Source organism: Amblyomma mixtum, chromosome 9 (genome assembly GCF_055824585.1).
Source record: "Amblyomma mixtum isolate Tamu chromosome 9, ASM5582458v1, whole genome shotgun sequence".
Lineage (NCBI taxonomy): Eukaryota > Metazoa > Arthropoda > Arachnida > Ixodida > Ixodidae > Amblyomma > Amblyomma mixtum.
Window position 1 is genome coordinate 45,041,749 of NC_143020.1, and position 23,046 is coordinate 45,064,794.

At 43.0% G+C, this 23,046-nt stretch overlaps 1 protein-coding gene across 1 annotated transcript in view; it reads right to left on the reverse strand.

Annotated features, from left to right (window-relative positions):
- Window positions 1-16,197: 16,197 nt before the first annotated feature.
- Window positions 16,198-23,046, reverse strand: part of LOC149328873 (synaptotagmin-10-like) — a 101,777-nt gene continuing 94,928 nt past the window's right edge. Inside the window, exon 9 of the mRNA XM_089559866.1 lies at window positions 16,198-22,505. Coding sequence (XP_089415992.1) covers window positions 22,319-22,505 — 187 coding nt within the window. The 3' untranslated portion in view covers window positions 16,198-22,318. The remainder of the gene's footprint in view (window positions 22,506-23,046) is intronic.

Sequence of the window (23,046 nt, forward strand, 5' to 3'; positions counted from 1 at the left end):
GAGCGGGAAACAAATCATTTTAACGAGAGCATCTACGAAACTCCTCCAGCCTCGGCTTTTGGAACAAAAGTTGAGGAATACTGCCAATACCTTTTGCTGGGCTAGTTGGTGTGACATTGTGTTCAGAAAAGAAAAAACAGCGCTAAATTCTACACAAACCACACAGAAAGACGGACAGGACAATCAAATCTGTGTGGTTTGTGTAGATTAGCGCTGTTTTTTCTTTTCTGAACACAATGTCACACCAACTAGCCCAGCAAAAGGTACTGTTAAACGAACTTTCTTCTACAGTGGGCCCTTTCTTTTGTGCACCATCTGTTAAGCCCGACCCTTGAAGATTGTGAGTGCCATCGCCTTTTCCACCTGCAAAGCAAGATTCATCGCATTTAGTCTCAAGAAAGGACTTGTACCAGCGGAAGTGAGTGCCCTTTTTGGATTTGTTAAACCTTCATTAGGACACGCAAGACGAGTGAGCAAAGTGTTAAGGGCGGAAATATGGAGGCAGGTGCGATTTTTGCATGATTGGATAAACTTGGTTTGCTTAAGTGAAGACGTCAGCGCCCGTCCTGTCCGTCTTTCTGTGTGGTTTGTGTAGAATTCAGCGCTGTTTTTTCTTTTCTGAACACAATACTGCCAACAACGAAGAATTTATTTTCAGCCCAACATTTCACGGCGAACTACACCCGTTCTGCATTGGTGCTTGAAATGCGAGTCAGCAGCAGGAAGCGGCTTTCGCTTTCCTTTAGTTAACACGTGTCAACGTCCATTAACATAAGCGGAGGGGACCGTTCCCGAAGTGCATTTCACCGTCACCTTTGCAGTTGAATGTACCACGACTCAAAATGTCGCCTGTGGAACGGATTAGGCACCACGGCCAAGACGCTCACCTCTTCGAAGGCGATTCTGTGGATATCGCGATCACAGTGCTCGGTGATGGGGCTACTTCGGATTCACTTACCAAACATCATTATTGTGTTGCCTATTTCACTGATAGAGGTTTTTGTTTTGAAGGTGTATGAGGCGGGGCTCTTCGAGCGTGAGATTTTCTAAAGGAGAACCGGCTCTTTTCCTACTGCGACGCGGTTTTTGGGCCCTGATAGATGGCGGCTGATTGCTGAAACGAGTTCGGGACACACGGAGATGTAAAATTTTAAGGCGGAAGCCTTTAATGCCTCATCGTTGTAAGCAGGAGTTGTCGGCAGAAATGTCACGCTTTTCAATCGGTCGAAACGGTCGTGACGTCACAGTGCGTGAATTTCAAACAGCGCGAATTGTACTTAGGGTAGTAACCATGCAACCAATCAAAAGGATCGTACAGAGATGCTCCAAGTAGGTGGGACTGAGTTTAGTTAATTGCTTAAGTACCGAATTAGCCTAATTAACCCTTCTAGTCAGGCCAGATATATAAATAAAACCGAGTAAGAAATTGGTCGAGTTCGGCAATCGAACCCCGGTCTCCGGAGTGCGAGACGAGCATGCTAACCACTCCGCCATGCCAGCTCGATGGTTTGGAATGAACAAAGGCGCGTCTAGTGAATAGTGTCTTCGTTCACTCCCATCTTCCTCCCTTCCCGTTTCACCGATATTTAGGTGTCCACCCAGATATGCGCGTCAGATACATTTCCTTTCCTCAAAAACCAATTTACCGACGAGCACGGCGTAGAACCGAACGGGCGATGGCGTTCTATGAACTCCCTGGCAGCGTTGCAAGACGCTGTCGGGTTTCACTCAGAGGCGAAGCCTAACATCTTAGCAACGCATCAGTGACACAAGCAGCAACACCGCGCTTAAGGCTTTCGCCTCGCCGTACTTTAGGTCAACAAAGTGCCCCCCTGAATTTTTCGTGAAATCCGTGCCAATGCCTCGCTGGCGCCAGTATGCAAGCGTGTTTCGTCGTTACTGTGTTGACTGGCCTCCCCTTTTTCTGAGGCTGACAGCGGGAAACGCGTTGAATAAAGCCATGTGTGTAACCATATTTCTGCTGACCGGCGAAAACGGTGGGTTCTTCCCGAAGGCCTCACTAGGGTGGAGGAGCGCTGGCTTCTCCGCCTCTATACCAATACTGTACTGTGCCCGGCAGTACTTAAGCACTTCAATTCTTCCTTCTCGGGCGCGTGCCCACAATGTGAGGAGGAGTTTTCGGACACCTACCACATGGTGTGGGCATGCCCTTCCAATCCTGCCTACCCACCCCACCTCCACCCCACTCGAGAGGACCGGGAAGCTGCCCTGCGCGGCTGCTCCGAACTCCATGCCCAACAGGCATTGGTAGCTAGAGCCCGGGCCGCTGCGGAATCTACAGGGATCCCGGACTAGGGATCCCTCATAGTGTTTGTAAGGGGCGGGCCCTTCCGGCTCGCCCCCTCGACCTCTCACTGTAAATAGGAATAAAAGTTTTCCTCCTCCTCCTCCGCTTCATAGCAAGGCATGGACTTTGGTCTCATCAGAAGATTAAAAGCTTAGTTTCACTTGAATGATGCTTGCGTAAACCGTGTTGAAGATTAGAAGCGAAAGAGTTTGATAAAAAAAAGGTATAATATCACTCGAGAAAGCACGCTTCACTAGTTCGCAAAGGATGCTTGTTAATGATATAGGTGTGCAAATGGTAGCAGAAGCAACGGCGCCTGACTTGAAATGAGCAACCTCTTTCCCCCTCTTGCAGTTATCGGAAAACTCACCGCATACTAAGGGCTGCGAAAATTCTCTGGTAGCAATATCGACGGGTACGTTTCAGGGTTTAAAAAAACAAAATTTGCAATAATACCGCCATCACCTGGTGAGGAAGAATGCTTAATTTTTTCTATTAACTTACATATTTAAGACCAGTCGATAATTACTGGATCGATAGGTGGGTAAATGCAATGGGTAACAATAAGAAGAGTGGGCGGAATATTTTCAAAAATGATGACGAAAATGCATTGTTATACAAAGTACGGTAACCTTTTTTGGGAAAGACAGTTTCGTCAAAAGCGTGTAATACGATCTTGTCACCGCGAACCACATTCCCAAATTTGCGCATATTTAAAGCAAGTATTACGGCAACGTTCGTTCAAAAAATGTCTGTCTGGCGATTGAAAGAGTATGCGTGTACGGAACTGCTGCGCAGTGAAAAGCCTACTGCCAATAATTGCGAATAAATAACTTGGATCTCTGGAAGTTGCAGTTTTTTTGTTCAGCAATCGCTTCATAAATGATGTAACGCAAGCAGCTTTAGAGCTGGCTTTTATTTCGCTCAGACGAATAAATTGATTAGTCATCTTGGTTGTGTTATCTTGAAAGGCGAGCCAATCTTTTACGTGAACATCGGTGTAACTTCAAGTGGAATTCTCCAAAAAAGAGTGATAGTTCTGCGTTAGGAGAAGCATACTCGTGTTTTCGATAGTCTCTAGTAAACTTTGTGGCTAATTCCTCACGAGCTTTAACGTTAGACTGAGTAAAATAAAAATAAATTAAACAATCAATAAAGAAAATACGAAGTGAAAGAGGATGAACACAGTCCGGATGTGTGGTAAGTATTAGATTAGAAACACTGGTGCCAATTCAATTAATACGCGTTGGATTCTTGAATAATTCACACAGATTAAAGTCAGGCTTTTGTCAGGACAGGAGATGCATTCAGATGAGCTACTGTGTGCCAGAGGAAAAGGCATGTCCCAAGCAATGTATTGAAAGTTAAAATCACTGAAGAGAAATGTGGGTGACTAGGGGCAGCCTGCCATGGAATTGAATTATCGCATCGTGGATCTCTGACAAGAAACCATTTGATGAGCTGCGACGATAACATCAGACAAAGGAAAGAACTTTGCGGTTGAGACGACTGTTCAAACAAACTAATTAGATCTCGGAAACAGCAAAAAGTAAGAAGAAAACCAGGTAGTCAGCGACTGCTATCAAAACGTCACCACCAGAATTGTCCCATATTCACACCTGTAGAAATCGTATTTTCTCGCGCAATTGAAAATTTCTTCGTCATCAGTTTTCCTGGCCAGCCAAGCTTCTGTAATGTTCAGCACGTCAGCTGGACAACATCTATTAATGCGGATTGATTATCCCGTTTGTTACTAATGCTCCTTATACAGCAAAGACGAAAAAAAACAGCTGCGTCCTCGCGATCGTTGTCCGACAAACCTGCGGTATGGTTCGTTTTCATTAATCTCAATATCAGCGATCTGGAGGCCCATGCATTGCAATGAACAGCCGATGCATGAACCGCTAAACAAAGCAATACGTAGAAGAAAATGATTAATTTTGGGGAAGCCGTACACCTGTAGTTCCCGCAACGGTAAAACTAGCAGACAACAGCAGTAGTGCAGGCAACGCGTCTGAGTTCGAAAACAGTCTGATAATTGATAACACAAGAACCTAATACACAAAGAAACCTCACGCATCTTCACTTGTCTCTTTAGTACCAAACTTTTAAAAAAAATTCCGAATTTGAAAGCAGAAGCCTCAGGTGGGGTTCGGTTGCTTCATGACGTCGCTAACGCCGAAGTGGGCGTGGAAGTCCCAGCACCTGTCTTAGGTCTGAATCAGCCTGATACCTTTTGCCTTCCGCCTAAATGACGGATAGCGGGACTACCTGCTGGGGGCAGTCCGACATCAAGAAACGAGCTTAGCCGCTGGACAGGTTTGCAGAGGTTTATTAGGAACACCCACTACGGAAGTAATCGCAGGCCACACTAAACACAAGCGGATGAAACCATCGCAGCTCTTTCAAACTTTCACTGCTTTCTATTTTTGGTCGTTTCTACCTTAAAACTGTAGAATTTGAAGTTTACGCACGCGTGTGTTAAATTCCTGCACTAAATTCCCCACAGACGCACGTCCTGTGCATGAGCAAATGCGTCTAACATCCACCTATTTCTTACTAACATGCTCAGCAGGGAGGAACCGCTCGTAGCCACGCTAATAACATCGGCGAGTAATCAGTGCCTAATAAATAATTTCGATTTACTCTCGAAAGCAGACGTAAATATGGCACAGATAGAACGCTCACCAACCGCGCTGCGAGCTTGTCAAACATTTAGTTAGTCTTTGTTGAGCATCCAAATAACTTCTCTTATAGCATCATCATATATAGGAAAAGTTATTTCAGTAGGTGGGCACAAAAATAGAACTCTGAACTCTGGTTATTCCCATAAGTGCACGCAAAATAAAATCCCGCCTACAGTCGCAACAGTTCTATGTTTATGAACTTCAGTAGAGGTTGCAATGCCGGCTTCTGTCGGTTGAGAACGATACAAGGCCATCTCATAACGCATATATGCAGAGGTACATAAATCGAACAACACGTTGTCGATTGAAAACCCTTCGTAACGGCACGGTTAAGTCCAAGAAACTTAAAACTTGAAACTAGAAACTCAAAATAAACCTTTCCAATAAAGCACTTGCGATTGATGTGCCTACATAGTGGTTGGTCGATAGAAACACTTGACGTTAAAACAATTGCCAAGAGCAGTTTCACATGCGGCGTACCCTTGTTCAACTTGCACGCTAAACCGGAGGCTACCTTTGCGTTTTGTTTTCTTCATATATACTTGGTGTAATGGTTTGGTTTCGCAAGAATCAATTGCGGCAGAAAATATACGCTCCATGCACCTACGATTTATTATTCACGCTCTCAACGCCTTCCCTCAGACGACGTCAACAACAGATCGATAGAAGCTCCTGGGCAACATTGGGAGGGGCGCCGACTCTGCAGGTGCACTGACCTTGCAAGCATCTGCTCAAGGAGATTGGAACATATAGGCGCGGCACGGACCGCCCAGATAGCCACGGCACAGACACACACGAAAAACACTAAAGTACCTGAGTAGCAGACTTTGATAGACTTATGCGTTTACCGTTTTGGTCATTGTTGCTTTGCAGAATTCTCTGTCTGCAAGAGTTACTCTCCGCGAAATGCCTGACAAATATTAGAAACAGTAAAAAAAAAGCAACGCAAAATGTAAGGGCCTTAACACATTGCGTCGTTGAAGCCAAACTGCAAAATAAATCACGTTCCGTGGCATTCACCTGTGCTTTATTGCTTGAGTCCAGTCCGGCTTGTTGTCTGGTTGCTTTCTGGTGCCCACCCCTCCCTCTTCACCTCTAGACAGAACGCGAATGTTTGTTGGTACACTTGTTCCACGGTTCTTCGAGATATGTGGAAGTGATGATAATGTTTGTTCAGAATAGCCTACAGGTGCCGTGTCCTGCAATTGTGCGCTTTGCTACTGGACAGTTCGGGTTTATGCCTGTCCTTAGAGCGTCCGTTGTCGGCGCATAGATGCACAGATTACATAGAAAAAAAGAAGAGGCTTTATCAAGGCTATTTCCAGATACCTGGGATCAGCTTGTATGCAATGCATAAAGTGTTCAGCGGGGAGGAGTATACAGGCAGGTAATAATTTCTGCTGTATCAGGCCTTTCGTTTATGAATGAGCGTGTTTATGAGAAAAAGGCGAGATAGATGTTGAACACACAGATCAGAAGAAGTGTGCAGTTTCTTCAAAATGCATATCCACTCCGAGCTTTGACCTAAGACCAACAAGGAAACAAAAGCCAGTGAAGAGAAGTAAAGGTATTCTATAGTCAGGTGCAAAATAATCCGTGACAGCGTTGTTGTGTCTTGCGCGGTTGTCATTTCGCAGCGGGTTATCAAATTGATGATTTCGTACTCATCATTTTGTTAGCCAATGATGAAGTTTTTTTTTCGAAGATTTCACTGCTTTCAGATGCACATTATATTGATTTTTTTCGAATAATACATCACTGTTTTGGTGGCATAGTCACACTCTGGTATAAGTAAACAAAAACATGGTTAAGTCGTGTTTACTTAAGGGACCAAATGAGTCTAAAGGTTCACACTCCATATGTCACATGTACTCGACATTTTTAATAGCATTTTTTGTGAAAGTGGTCAGTGCGGCACACTGACTCATATTGAATTGCTCATTGAGCACTTTAGATACCTTTAAACCGGTTGAAAGACTACGACGAGAATCTTTGTTCTAGTGCCATTTACAGCTGGACGAGACGTTTGAACGCTCGGCTCAACGGTTTAAAAGCAAGCATAGTAAAAAAATTGCGCAGAAGCACAAGGACTAAGCCGAGACAACAACGAGGACACAAGGAAGGCTGCTAAGTCCTCGCGTTGCTGCGCAATTTTTTCAGTATCCATGTCAACCCAAATGCACAACTATCTGCTCTCTTAAAAGCCATTCCTGAGGCCTTATCTGCTTTTACTTGCAGTACACTTATCACGAATGAAGGAAGCCATATATATGTAAATGCAGTGGATTGCGAACTCTCCACAAGAGGCTTAGGAAGCTACTCCGGAATGCACATAAATTCATGCAAGAATGCGGTTCTTTGTCAATGGTTACCTCCAGTTTGTTGTTTAATTGTGATAACTGCAAATCGTTTGAAAGTTGTAGATTTTAATAAATTCCAGTTATTTTGTGTGGTTGTGCATAAAAATAAAAGAACTGAAATCAAGTAAAAAAAAACGCAGTATGGAAGGGAAGAATTTGCTGAAGGTGGAAGCACACAGTACTCGGCGGCAGTGGAATGAAATGGCCATAACTTCCGGCTTCCAGTTTTACTTTGTCGACTCGTTCCACACTTTTCCACATGCATCATAGCACTTCTGAAAAATTATGCGTAAAGGTTTCAGAAACGATTTTCTGTAAGAAATAAAATGTCCATGTCATTAGCGTGTTAAAATTTTCCTTGTCAATTATGCAGTCTGAACAATCCGCTGAAAAAGATTTTAGTATACTTAGCTTCAACGAAATGCACAGGTGTTAGTGTTCAGATTATATGTATTATGATTTCACAACTATTGGAGAAGCCTGGGTACATCAGACGACAAAATTCCTCCTTTCTTTAGCTGCACCTTAACTAGTATTTTTGTAAGGGTATCAGTACGACTACATTTTTTTGTGGTGGTATATCTTCCTGTTGTTAAGCCGCTTTACCCGTAATTTTCGGTATTGATTGAATTTGTTTCAGGCACTACCATTTGTGAGCTTTTGCTTTGAATTATGGTACGAGTGCACATATTACAGCAAATGCGAAGAGCTACATGTTACCTTCCTGAACTCGGGCCATGCTGCCTCTACCGGCGTAAAAACCGTACTCGCACTCGCACTAACTACGGAAAGCAAATGCTTCATTTTCTGCTTACCAGTTATTGAAATAGCATTATGTCAGCTGATTTCTCTTTGTGAATTTGTATTTCCTTCTTTTTGGTTTCAATTTTATATTCCTGCTTGCATGCGGGCAGTGTGTGTAAATTCCTGCACTGTATACGATTTCCTGCTGTGTCAGCCTATGTCAGGTGTAGAGGGCCGTGGGCCTCGTCAAGCCGTTTGTGTGCCTTTTAGTCTACGGCCCCCTAGTATCGATGTAAACGATGCTGAAATAAAGAAAATTTGAATTTGAATTGAATACATTGAAAATAAATAAAAACTAGGAGGACGCCTAGAAGTGATAGCGCCTTCTCCTTCTTTTTCCTCTTATTGTGTCTTTCCTTTCTTATTTTCCGCTCATTGCCAATCCACAATCAGATTAATGTTTATGGTCAGCAGTTAGAATCACAATTGCCAATCACATTACCGATTACCATTTACCAAACACAATTGCCAATTACCAATCACCGATAAGTATCTAGCTTCCGTTGCACGACATTCTGTGCCGCTATGTACACACATACATACCTTTAGTTTCAGTAATATGCACCATAACACCTTTTTTTCCTTTGACACAATATATGATGCGTAGTTAGCATGTTATCATTTGGTTTTATTTTCTAGTTACTCTACGATCAGTCCAGATCCCAAACACACGTTGCTAAGCCACACACCGCACAACGCGTTCACTAGGTGCCCATCTTGCATGCTTGAACCAACGACCTTCGGAGCCTCTGCGTTTCCTGCCCGCTTGGCACGTAGAGGGCCTGATCGCGAATGCCGTTTATTTTAGCTTTGTATTTTCGTATTTCAGGTATTCTGAGATTTTTTCTAAATTACACTGGGCGGCGTATGACGCCACGTTTTCTGCAGAACAAGCTCCTTAGGTATGGCGTGAAGAATACAAGTCATGTAACCGTATTATGTACGCAACTGAACACGGATCCTTCCACCAGTTTCCTTTTACGCCTGCCTGACAAGATGACATGGGATACAGCCTTAAAACACTTGCAGACGTTGCAATTAGCTTAGCCTCTAAATACCTTAATGGCTGTGCCATTTTCCGTCAGCATGCTTTTCCGTCAGCTTTCGACATCGTTGGTGAAACCAGCTGGGAATCAAGTTTTGTTTTTTTACCTTTCTGACGCGAAAACAAATGGTCTTATAAATAGGAGAACGTGAAAGTAAATTTACGGTAAAGGGCGTTCAGAAACGTCCTGCTGAAAAACTGGTTCTTCCACTATATCTCGGTAGGTTCTTCGAATGAGTTGAAGAAACACAAAAGCGCGCCTCAGTCGAGCAGCGCCTCTGAAAAATTAATACGAAGATACGCCAGATTGCAGCATGAGGTTGCTACGGCCTAAATTTAGGGTTCAGTTCTGACAGCTGCGAAAAGAGGATTTTTGAAGGATTACTCGAACGAACTACCCGTGAACTCTCGGATTTGGCTGCCCATGGATACTTGATGAGGGAAGAGGCACGAACAGTTGATCCATATTTGAATCAAACAGGATCATATGATTCGTCGTGTATTTTATCCTCTTTCGTTGCTTTTCTCGAGCTGCAGATTTCCCCCGAGATCCTTGTTTGCCTTTAGGCCATATCCTATCTCCGAGAAGAAAGCGCCGCTTTTGTTTCCTGGGGTCCAAGTTTGTTTCCAAAGCTGTCTGGCTTTCGGCTAGGCGGTTTTATTTAGCACACAGCTCTTGTATGAAAAAGAACATAATAATGCTTTCTATCAAATTCAGTTTAATATGCTTAGTGCTTCGTTGTTCTCAACGCGACAACAAGTGGTTCGTTAGCGTGTCCATACATACAATGGGAAACGCAAGAACTTCTTTTAAACCTTTTTTTTTCGAACCCGCTGTTTGCTTGTATTACAAAACTTTGTAAACTAAGTAATACATGGTTTACGTGCTTTATTACCTATCACTTATCAGGCTCATTCAGAAAAGTTTGACCAACCTGCGGGCTCATTCAAACTGAGACTCACGCAGTCCCCAGCGCACTCGAACTCATGAACTCACACTCATTTATGCTTACAGCTGATGTGAACTCTCTCTAACTCACGGCTCATCCGGGCTCAGTTATTTGTAACGACAAGCAACTCACTTCGGCTCACAACTCATTAGGGCTCACTTGCTAATTTGTAAACGACTCGTCTGGCCTCACTAATGCTTTTCGTCTCACGACTCATTTGAGCTCACTGCCTCATCTTAACATAAGGATTTTTTGGCTCACTCAGTCGTTTCGATTCAAAAGACATATAGTCTGACTGAAGTGCTCAAGTGGCATGCCCTGGAGCCGACTGAGACGAGCGAGTGACAAAGGACCTCCTCCCCTCGTGCAGAGATATGGTGAAACTCGGAAAAAGCTTCCGAAACATCCCCATGCGGCTCATTACCGCACCAATACCCACGTAAGCTAGCACTTGGGTAAGCCCACGATGCCGTCTTTCTCATTTCTGTGTAGTCCTTTTTTGTCTGCCACTGACTCAGACAAGCTGCCTCGCCCTCAAGCGTGATTGGTCGCGGCAGTAAATTGTTCCTCCCTTCCGGGGCCAGCCGACGAGGATAAAAAATCTAAGCACATGCTGTCTTCACGAAAGCAAAGACCATGATCATGACTATGATCAGACCATAATCTGAGCCTGAGCCCGGGCTCACTCACGACTCAGATCATCATCATAGTGCGAGCTCGGACTCATTATAACTCAGACCATGACCTGCATTTGAGGCCGAATTCACTCACGACTCCTATCATAACCTGAATGTGAGTATGCGTAAGCACCAGAAAGTCGACTGATTAGTGAGCTAACCACCTATGGTCGATCTGCTCTTTCTTCAGCTGCTGACAGAGTGCGTGAATCGGTCTGCACAAAAAAACTAAAACATTCTATGATGCAGCAAAGAAACTATTATTGGTTCTTACTTGCTGACGTAAAGCGAAAGCCCTAAATGCAGCTATCACATTTCGCAGGTCCTACAACAGGATTTCAAATCATGTGTTTCTGTTAAAAGATTCAGTGTTTGTAAACCTTCGCTTAACCAGCGGCGTTGTTGAATGTGGCGTTTCCTGGACCACCTCCGAAATGCCAGATAGAGGAAGAGCGCTGGCGGATTCTGGCGCTTCTCTGCTTAAGGCCGATTCACACGACGGACCGTTCGTCCGCGGCCCGCGCAGTACGTGTGCATACGTCAGCACTTTGAGAGGCGCGCTAGATGCATGGATGGATGGCGGCCGACAGCGCGCCTCTCAAAGTGCTGACGTATGCACACGTACTGCGCGGGCCGCGGACGAACGGTCCGTCGTGTGAATCGGCCTTTAGCTGCTTCCCTGAGCGGACTTCCAGTGTACTCTGGTTTCGGGGATATGCTAGGCAGATTCAGTTGTTTCCATATTTGTTGCCGGTAAGGATGCACTGGGGAGACTAGTAATGAAGTTTTTTCATTAAATGATTCAGTTAAAGAATATAAATATTTATCGTAATTTTCACACTCACTTTTGTTTTCTGTGCCCGGCACACCGACTCTCTCAATGAAATTGTCCAGTTTTTTTTTCTTTTTGGGGCAAACTCTCGTCTTGTTCTGTTTGCAAAGAACTAATATTGGTCTTACCAGTGGGTGGATACGATAATCTATAAGCAACTTGTAGATAAACTAATAAACTAATAAAACCGGTGTTGTTTTGTTACTTGATGATTCTACTTACAAAGTTTATATGGTCGCTTTATCTACCCAGATAAGCAATGAGCAGTTGCCAACGTAACGGTGTCCGAATCTTCACTTGAGAAAATGCGAAATTCCAAGATATGCCGATATAACTTTTACAAAGGCGTGGCCGTTCATGTAACATGGAAACTTTATTGAGTTTCTTCTTAGTTTGTTCAAAAGCTTACTCAAGCGACTACATTCGCGGCAGCTGCTATTAGATGATTTTGTAACATAGACCACTGTTTCCTCAGAATAACGACTCCATCGTTTTACGCCAGCACTCTTCGCCGACGAAGTGCAGAGGCAGAACTCTAAATAAAACATTGCAACTTACCTTAAAATAGTTAAGTGTACACAAACCCAATTGAGTGCTGACGGCCCTGTAGTTTTCGAGTTATAAGATTGGGGTGACGCAAAAGATGACGCAAAACATCAAGAAAAGTCTCAGACGTAAGTTCCTACTTTGTCGATAAAGTTCGCAGAAGGTTGCATGAACAAAACATCCCAAGAAATATTTTCAGTTCTTTATACGGGCATGCCATTCAAGGCCACTTCACTTACCTCAGGAAGCACGTAAGGGCAATAGGTTCTCCTCCTTTTTTTCAATCCGCTTTGCACACACCGACGGCCAACTGTCATGAAGAGTACGTTTTCTAACGAGCTAGTTTGGGCTTCATAACAGCATACATGGCGCTCGTGGAATGATTCAAAGGAAAAAAAACACGAAGTGGCCACGCATTGACGTGCGCGACCATCGGTCCGCTTCCCAAGACTGGGCTACGCCAAATTCCAAACCCCCGACAGCGCTTATAGCTTTTAGCGAGTGTTTTTGTCGAAAGATGTGCTGAATGCTGGCTAGCGCTACAAAACCCGACCGGAGCAGCTGTAGGTGGTTAGGGAGCATCGACAGAAAATAAAAAAGCTTCCTATGGACATAGTAAGAGCCTCCATTTCCTAACGGAAAGTAAACTTGATCATATTAAGCCATATGGAGCTACAGATTCTTTTTGAGGGTAGCCGCATCATTATCGCAACTCATTTGAGATTGATGCATCCATCACTACTTTTTTTCCGAGTGCGTTAATATACATGCTATTGTTTTTTACTTAAACTTAAATCTCTTTCCAACCGAATAGACATCGAATGTTTTTGTTCCGAGCCTAACTGTCCTCATTTAATAAAGGAAGCGATTGCTTGTTTGCGTCACTAAATAAATTATCCTGAAGTCTAGTTAGGGAAGCATCATGGCGAGGGTAGGGTTCTTTATTTAAGACCATTTTTGTTAATATTTTTCATTTTTAGAGGTGTTATTGGGAACAGAGTACCCAAACTACGTTGTTCACGATCGCATGAGATGAGTTAATGCGCTTTAATTGCAATAGAATAAGCCACAGAAACAAAGATGATTGTTTTCTAAATAAAAGGTGAGCGGGAACATGGGGAATATATGATTATCAAATATGAGCAGCGCGTTGGTTTTCGTTCTCTGGTGAGCGGTCAATATAGAGGCTACGTTTCAATTCACAGATGCTAAATGCGAATAAACCTGGACGCATTTTTCAATATTGCCTATGAACAACAGAAAACTCCCGAGAGCGTCGAGTTCTAATATTGATCGAATTGTAATGACTGACTCAGCCAGTTTCCGCCAATATAGGCATGTGAGACGGACTTCAAATATGCTGTGTAATATGCCCATTAAGTGATCCTTTAATAAGCAATGTTGCTTGAAATGGAATCATTAGAGATTGTCGGTTCAACATGCACAGTTTAAATTGTGACATCATTAGTGTTCCAAAAGCAATGGTAAAGATACTCAAAAATTAACACGATGATAAATATGTCCTACTGAAATCGGCACTACAGTTGCCTGAGTTTTGGACGGACACCTTTATTTTTTGGGGGGCTAACATGAGTGCTGCCTTAATTAGTCTTCTTAAGAGCATTCCCAACGTAATACGTAGGCTGCCGCAACAAAAGCGTGAGAAACAAGTTATTATTAATAAGTGCTGGCGTATTGAGTGGACGTGGACACTAAGGTGACCTAGGATACACCGATTGCAAAAACAAGAACTAATCGAAAAGCGTGTGCAACATCTGTAGCAGGTGGTGAAGAAACTACACATACAAAACGAAAATTTCATATGGAAATCCAGAACTATTGAGAGAACGGACTTCCGCCGGGGAACAGGGCCGGAGCAGCTTCATGACACCCAAAAAATCGATCGGCTAAGGCCTCTGAGAAGCCGCAGTGAGCAAGGTCAGGGTCACTGCTCCTCTTGCAGGCCAGTGTTTACGGCTACCAGCATAAGGAAGATTTAGGTGTTTTGTCCCCTTGGCGACCCTGGCCATCGATCTCAAGAGGACACGGACACTTCTTGGCCGGTATTCCACAACGAATGTGATTCTTATGGTTCTTGTAGACATGTATTCAACACAAACACAAACAAATCATTTGCTCGCCGCGCTCACTGACTAATGTTTTTTCTCCTTACTCTTGTGCTGCGCAATGGTTGTTATAGAGCCCTCGCAGGCACTGCGGACAGAAAAAAATCTAACGGTGCTCTATGCTTCTCGTACTCCGGTTTATAAACACGGAGCGAAATCATACATAGGCCAGACACTCAAAGCTTTACACGCTTACTGCAGCGCCTTAGGCGTTGGAGTTGGCATTTGTCAGGGCCTCTTTGGCACACTGTTGATCATAGTAGAGAAGCAAGCTGGTCTATTTGATGCAGCTACATCTTTGGAGCTGGGCATACTGCGAAAAGAGACAAAGAGAAGACTGCAGGGCGCGAGTCTAGTATACGCTTGTTTTTGATGTTTGTTGCCCAGTCAGCGCAGTCCAAGAAGTTCCAAATATGGTAATGGTATTATTGTTCAGCTGAAACCGTCACTGTAAACCTATGCTTGGGGAGATCGAGATATCTGTCGATTCACGGCTAAACCAGCGGCATCACCAAAATTGTGGCGGTATTTATGTAGCACAAACATTTCCTTTAATTTTGTTTTTAAATATAATGTGGTAAAAATTAGTTGTGATAAAATTGAGAATTGCGATCAAGTTCTAACAATCGGAGATAAGGGGAGCGTTCAATAAGGTTCATCCAGCATAGCATCATGAACGCTGGGACTAAGAGCTGAATATACTTTGAAATTTATTAATCGTCTCGAGCAATAGCCCTTCGCTGAATCGTTTTCCTAACTTCTCTGTTTCCTAACGATGCACAAACTTCGTTTAAACACAGAAAATAATACTCTGTGGCTATAGTGGCCATCGTCGTTGCGAAAAATAATTTCTGAATAGGCAGTTTATTAAACGTCTGAATTAAAAGCCAGATGCATGAAGGAAGTTACGAAAAAAATGTTGCTGAGATTGATACCTCCACAATCCTGTACGTCTTACACAATGTTTGATGATTTGGCTGATGAATTATAGCTAAGACAAGAATTTTTTATTTAGATTTCACCCCAATTTTTATCAAACCGTGACGAAAACAAAACTACAGGAGGGCTCATTTTGCTTCCGTTCAAGTTGTTCTTGTTGATAGATATTTATTACTAGAATATTATCGCTATCCATAAGTTGACTCAATATGGTTCTCTCAAGTTCCTCTAAAGTGAACTTCCGAAGAGAAGTACAGTGTTTCAACGTCATTATATGCTTGCTGTTTTGGTGTCACTGGCACCTCCATGTAGAAGCTCATGAGTGCTCTGAGCTCATCTAGATTATTCTGAGCAACATTTAAAATCCCAAATCCAGACAACTATAATTTTATCCATTTTGAGGGCCAGCTTTGTCGAGATACCGACCGAAGCCACTTGCATCACCCCCAAACATTCCTTTTAGTTTGCAACTGAATATCCAATGCTAAAGCTCGCTTGCAGAAAGCTTAAGAAACATAACACAACTAATAATCTGGTTATTCAAACAGAGCCTTATGGATTATCCCTGCAAACTTTAGAATAATCGTCGCATTTAGGGTGAGAGCTTTACTCCTCGGGGCACAACTTCCGGTTGTAATGTGGATGCGACAATGACCCTAAATGCTTCACAAGATCAAACCGAACTTAACTCCGTGGTTGTATGGCCCAAGCTATGGTAGTATGACCACGTTATAATAAGATTATGACCATTGGGTAACTGACCTTGATGTTTGACCTTGACATGGACATTTGATTCGAGAGAGTGGAGACCATGATTAACTGGGATATCGCTCTCATAATTATGTGCAAGTGAACAACAGCAATTTTTTTTCTTCAACATTTTCTGATGACTAAAAACAGACTGAACACAGTGGGGTTTTGTTAACGTCAAAAATAAAGAGCATATTTTATTGTTCATGTACGGCAAGTACATACACTTTAGTGGATATTCACACAGTGGGAGTGCAAGCACTGGTTGAAGATTTTTGCAACAATATCTCCCCAACAGTCAACCATTTCGGCGCGTTCTTGTCTGAAAAATATACATCAGTGTCAGCAAGCAACCAACGCGTGCCTGTGTACACACGAATACATCTTATTGGAAAGCGCACTCAATCATACACTCCCATCGAATCTGTACATAGTGTTGCTAACGGCGCATTCAGTTTTGTACCGAGTAGCCAAGTATTATGCACAAACCATACCGACTTGCTGTAGTGGGAGGGGTTTTCTGCATCTTGCAAGAAATGGATGCTGGGGCGGGTACGGACTTACTTTTTATGGGGGGAACAAAATACGTGCAACATCGAATCCACCCAATATGCAGAATCTATTTCCCATCGAGCACAATGGTAGCAGGCCTGAACTAGTTGAACTCCGCCGGCATTTTAACGCAAAAGGGCGTGCAAAAAAGATTTGGTGATCCTAAATGCAGAAAATGCACACATTGCGTCGCCACAAACGGGTGTGCGCATTTAGGTCAGTGGTGCGCTGTTTCTGCAGACTGCTTTACACAAACGCAGCATGACGTTTTCAGGGCTTAACTCACAATGTTCTGATGCTGTCAACTGAAAGTCAAGCAAGAAGAGCGTTTATTAAGAAAGAGATACATCGCCGATCTGTACAAGAAATGTGGCCTTCAGGTTCGCAGGATGCATTACGCGCGAGCAGCATATATACACCGATAGGACCCCAAGTGGCGAGGTTTGTACGCAGAGTGCAGGAACACACAATAACTGGACTGGACAGAGGTATTCCGGTTATGAAGAGCTGAAAAATATCCCACACCCGACAATAATATTTGTAAAGCCTTACTTTTTAAAAAAAATTCGTAACGGATGACAATGTCTGAGTGCTGCGATATACAGCAAACTTTTTTCTCTTTCATGTGGACTCTCTGCCACTTTAATCTCTCCGGCACCGTCGCAGGAGGCATCTGAGCAAGCCTAGTATGCTCAAAAAATGTATGGTATTTATTTGAGTAACAATGGGCTGCAAAAGGGCATTATCTTTCTGTGGGTAATCTCCTTGCAGCTATGTTGTTGCCATAGTTTTGTGTTGGGGTTTACATTCCACGAGCCAAAGATCCAACTCTCCGCGCGAGATTCACAAAACTGAGCTTATCGGAGGCATCTGCGCTGTTGAAGTGCAGAGAAACATTGATAAATGTTGCGTGTTTCTAGCAAAGCCTACTATAGAAGATGCATTCACTCTTCTTGAAGTTGGTACACACCGTGTAGTAGCATTTGTGTTATTTTGATTGATTCGAATGTCTCTGATAACGGTGGGGCTGCAATTAACATTAGCTGAAGAATAATCGCTGCTAATAACAGTAGCGAGACGTTCTAGTTTGTAGTTAAATTGCAAGAGGCGTAAATAAGCAACTATACAAAATGCTCTTTCGAATTCTTTTCCATTACATCAGAAGATGGCGTGAATGGCGGTACAGGTCGCCTCTAAGAGATGAATTAGAAAATCCGTAAAAAAAATGAAACATGCATTCAAATCGGCTCTGGTGCTGACCACAAATATGGATTCCACAAATTCCACAAATGCGTGGATTCCAGTGCACTGGGGGAGTGATGCACAAAAGAACTCAGCCTATGGGAATGTTCTAGAAATTGGTGTTGGAGAAATGTACTTTCGCAACTCAAGATGAATTTTCTGCTCGAGAACTCTTTGTGAAAGGTGAGCTCTGTCGGCTGGTTGCAACGAAATTACACCTTGTCACGCGTTCTGGTGCAGAGAAGTAAGTTTCAAAATATAAGCATACAATATGTCATCAGCCTTCACATATAACTGCACTGAAGTCTTGTTTAGGGCGAGAATGAAGAGGTATCTTTTACAGCGAATCTATTGCTCGAATAACACCACCCACCACACTTCCGGAAACCGGCCTTTTACTCTTCTTTTTTGCAATAGTATTGAATATCAGGGTTAGTTTAAAATATGGAGTGTTTCACTGAGGGCCCTGAAAATTAAGAGTCCAATAATAATAACAACACCATGTTACAACCAACGATACAGCCGCGGTAAGGCGAGAATATACTGCACACAGATCTCTAAGATGTCACGCTATTCATCTTTATCTCTTTAGACAGATGTGATACAGCGGCGTCCTGTCTGCACGCAATGTGCCTACCGACGCGCGCTCTATATTTTAATGCCTCTATATTTCCATATTACCGTATGTATGTGAAATCTTCTTCCCCGCTACTTACGACATAATACCGTAACAGAGGCTTTGCCGGCAGCGAGTGATGTTCTAAGCTGCAAGCTAGTGCTGCGAGACCACCCACATGCATAAACAGCCGGAAAAAAGTCATGATAGCGCTAGATGAAGGCGAAGCCATTAAAAAGGGGAAAGACTGTCACCAGCTTTCCTCTGACAAGAAGAAATAAAATAAGTGATCGTCTCATTTCTTCTCCAAAATTACAGCTGTCGAAGCGCCAAGTCTATATCTGGATTGATGCATCAAATGTATCAGGTGAATGCGACGTGAAATCAACCTTTCATGACAACACACCACAATATCTAAACTACACAACGGAAGTTCAAAATACAGGCATCACTACTACTAGTCGCTACACACATAAAATTGAAAAACTAAAAGTAACCTTAGCACAACGCTGAAGTATAACAGCACAAAATTGTTTCGCCGTTTTCATTTACAATTGTGCCACTCAACATCACTTGGCTTGCTCTGAGATCACACCTCTTACATATGTACAAATGTGCATACAAGTACCCCAGAATTTGGGTGTGTCACAAAAAATTAAGCAATTGTTTTAATACTCCCAATAAGGCCATTAATAAGTGTTGTTAGAGGTGTCTAAATTTTATGTCATATAGCAGTGAGTTCCTCTTTTGTATTGCAAGCCTACGCGCCAGCGCATACCACAGTCAACCATGTCATTCACTAGCTTGCACTTGTGACATGAAGAACCATCTATAACTAAAGCTACAGCACCCAGGTGTACAAGAAGAAGAATAATTAGCAAGAATAAAAGCATTTAAACTTGTCTGATGTGTTTGTCTTTAGATGCCAGCTAAACACTGAGTTCTTCGCAGAAATTAACTCTGCAGCTTTCTGCTTTTTGTTGGCAGATTCATTTCATCAAAATCTGAATTTTATTGTATCATTTGCAAAAGCTGCACTCTCACATATTCACAAACCAGACCATGTATGAATAGAACTTCTTATTAAGTTTTTGCATACTCTCAAGTATACTAACACGCCAATATGTAGCGTTCGAAATTAAAGGCATGAACATTTCTCTGTACACAACACGCAACACAATGAAGCTTAGGACTGTGCAAACAGTGACAACAAACCGGGCCATTAGAGCAGATAGCGTATTCATCAGCTTCGGGCCCATGCTCTCTAGTGACTACACTGGAAGACATTTATATAATAATCATTTTTCTTGCGTTTCTTCTGTAAATTCTGCACCGCACAATGCATCATTCACTGAAAATCAAAAACATGAAAGAAAGTTTCTCCAACGAATAACTTGCGTGATGAAACTGAAAGATCTTTAGGCATTCCATTTAAACGTAGCACATAATTTTTTTGGTCCTTACTTTGTTTAGAGAAAACAAATCAAGTGCATCACGCTTTCGCCTGAACAACTGGCAATGATTCCGCATCAAAGAAAAAGGTTATCTCTTTGTCTTGATTGGCGTCTGGTATGTGACGATGTCAGACAGGAATGTGCAAACACGGAAGAAGGCAGCATGTACATATTTCTGGGTAAAAGTTCACCTACATGCACAAAGAGCTAAAACTATGTGCCAGAGGGAACACCACACCAAATGACGACGAAAGGACGTCATCGTGATCATTCATTCGTTAAGCTCACTTGTCGTCAAAAAAAAAAAAAAACCAAGACATCTCCTGTGGAGAATATCAACACCATGCTTAGGTGCCAGGGCTAAGAACACAAAAATACAGCAGGGAAACGCTGCGACATTTCAGTTTTCAGTGGCATCTCAGGACAGGTAGAGATGGGACACAACTTGTGGAACATGCTGTGTTTACATGTACACGAGGTCTAGGTGACGTTACTGTTTCATACTATAACAAGAATAGTGCTTACAAAATGGTTTAAATGCTTGAGTGTGCTACATTCAAAAACATATTCTCTCTGGTGTCTACATATCACAATGTATACGATCACTGACAGATGTACACGTAGGCCTTAGGTATATTCAGCGCGCAATTGCGGTACCGGTACCACTTGTACCCAGGACACATCCTGATGGTCCAAAATCATTGACAAGGAAGGCCACAGCTCAAACAAAGTTATTAAAAATATTGTTCAACTCGAAAGCGGCCACTCTAAGCACTTCATTTTTCAATGACCTCTCAATAACTAGAGTTTACGCTTGCACATCTTCATTATGGCTGCTCGATCAGCATAGCGAATGCTACTTGTGCGTATAGTTTGAGAAAGCATAAGCTTTGGATATATTGAACTTTTCTCTACATTTGTTGTAAGTTTAACTAAGCTGATTGCAAGCGAGTAAATGAAACCGAAACCTGCGCACGAACCGTGGGCACCTGACAGCGCTCGTCATCGGTAACCCTGGCTCCTCAAGAAGTGCTACAACAGTCTTCGCACTTTGGTCTCTCCCTTGATTACAACATGCACATGTCCCACTGATGAGTGTCAGTGGCGGAATAAAGGTTACACCGAAGTAGATTGTTATACTTGTCATCTGTCTTCGTTAGCCAAAAAAACGCTTTAAACGAGCAGCTCGTGGTATTGTCAAATGCATTAATTAAATCAGACAAGGCATCTTTAGTTTACCTCTGATCAGAACGCCGTTACAACCACACAAATGTGCGAGATATTCAAATTAACAGAAAAAAAAATCTTTACAAGTACAGAGGTAACAAATAAGCCATGATCAGCTCGAAGTGCAGGACATGTTTGTTGCTCGTCATAAAAGTAGGCCGACGAAAGGGTAGGGTACGTTACCCCAGCCTAGACATGCATCGCTCCCGCCTTTGTATGCTTGAGTTTTACGCTGCAGCCTGCAGGTCAGGCTGTTATTTCGCTCCAAATATTGCAGGACGAGAACTTGGGATGTTCGCTGCAACAGGGCCATGAGGTGTGTGTGGAGATGTCATGTGCGGTCTATCACAATTTGCGCGAACATTACGATAATCGTCTAATAGTCAACGGAAGTAGGGCGCTTTTTCATGATCAGATAGGATCCTCTAGCAAAAAGTATAACCGCTGGGAGGATTTGTATTCCTTTATTGCCCTACGTTTTGACAAGATGAATGCACTGCGCACTCTCTTCAGATTAAACTCCAGCAATCAATAGGACATAATGAAACACCGTTTTAGAGCTAAAAATGTCATCTCAGGAATCATGCAAAGCACCGTACGTAACCTTACAGCTTCATCTGGTTTCGGAGCTATGAATATGTTTCTGACTTTAAGAAGCATATGTTCTAGAACGCACTTTAATGGGTCTCGAAGACGATAAAAACAAGTGTACTTTTCACGCGTCATACGATTCTAGCGCGAACACGATTTGACATTTCATTATCGTATCACCACTTGTACTCTCAAAATTATTGTTTAAAGGATCATCAAGGCCTGTGTTAAGCAAACAGAACCTCAGCTTCTAGTAAACCATGAACCATGACTTTCTGGGAACAGCGTCTAGTCCAGGATTCATCTCGTCTGCTGATCACATTCCGCTCTCGAACTTTGCATTGCTCACTCCGTAAAGTGTTCGCCGAAGAGTCGGCGGTTTTAACAGCACTGCGAGTGATGCCCCGTTCTGGACATTCACACAAAACTCCGTCCTTCCCACGTAGATGGACTCATGGAAGAAGACGTGACCAGCATGTCGAAGTAACACCACGTCGCCCCTCAAGGGCACACCTAGGAAAACAATCATCACCATATGCGCACTGGGACAACAGCTGGACAAGTAACAGTTGGTCATTCATGTTTCTCTCTCATGTTGTCTTCGCCAACTCTTCACTTTAAGCAGGTAACCGACGGCGTCCGCGGGGGATCCAGTTCGGCTGGGAGGCTGTCAACCAGAGGATACCACTGGGCAGTGGGTTTCCGGGGGTTGTCCATTACGGCAAGCCAATGGTCCCGCCCAACACCCGCGGCCAACTGTCCGACGGCGCAGCAACCCATGAGTTCATTAGGTCCGACCCTGGAATAGAATGGACATGCCGGAAAACACTCACACCTTTAAGATATAACTTGTATATTACATAAATAATAATAAGTACTCAATAATATATACACGAAATACATTCACTGCTTATGCGATTCAGAAGGTATTGGATCAGATATATGTAATGAAAACTGTTCTCTCTTCAATACTTGTACTGCATACATTTGCGGCTCCTTTTGAACTTTGAAAGTAAGTTAAATACGCTTCATTTTCGCCATGAAAGCAATTGAGCTAGGAGAGTTTATTGGCGGTACTTTTTTCCCGGTCTAATCCATAAACTTGAGCTGTCGCGTAGCCTCCTCCGTTCATTCGTCCATTCTGCGCATTTCCAGTGCGTCAACACTATGCTCTTCTCAAAATCATGGGACCAAGAATCAAAGAAGAAGAAGCGAATCCGAAAGATTTTAGTGGGGAGAGAGACAAGAAATTTAGCGATGTAGCAGAGAAAGCACAACTTACATGAACAAAACATTACCTACAGATAACAGTATTTTTGCAAGCACCGGCGAAGGCATCA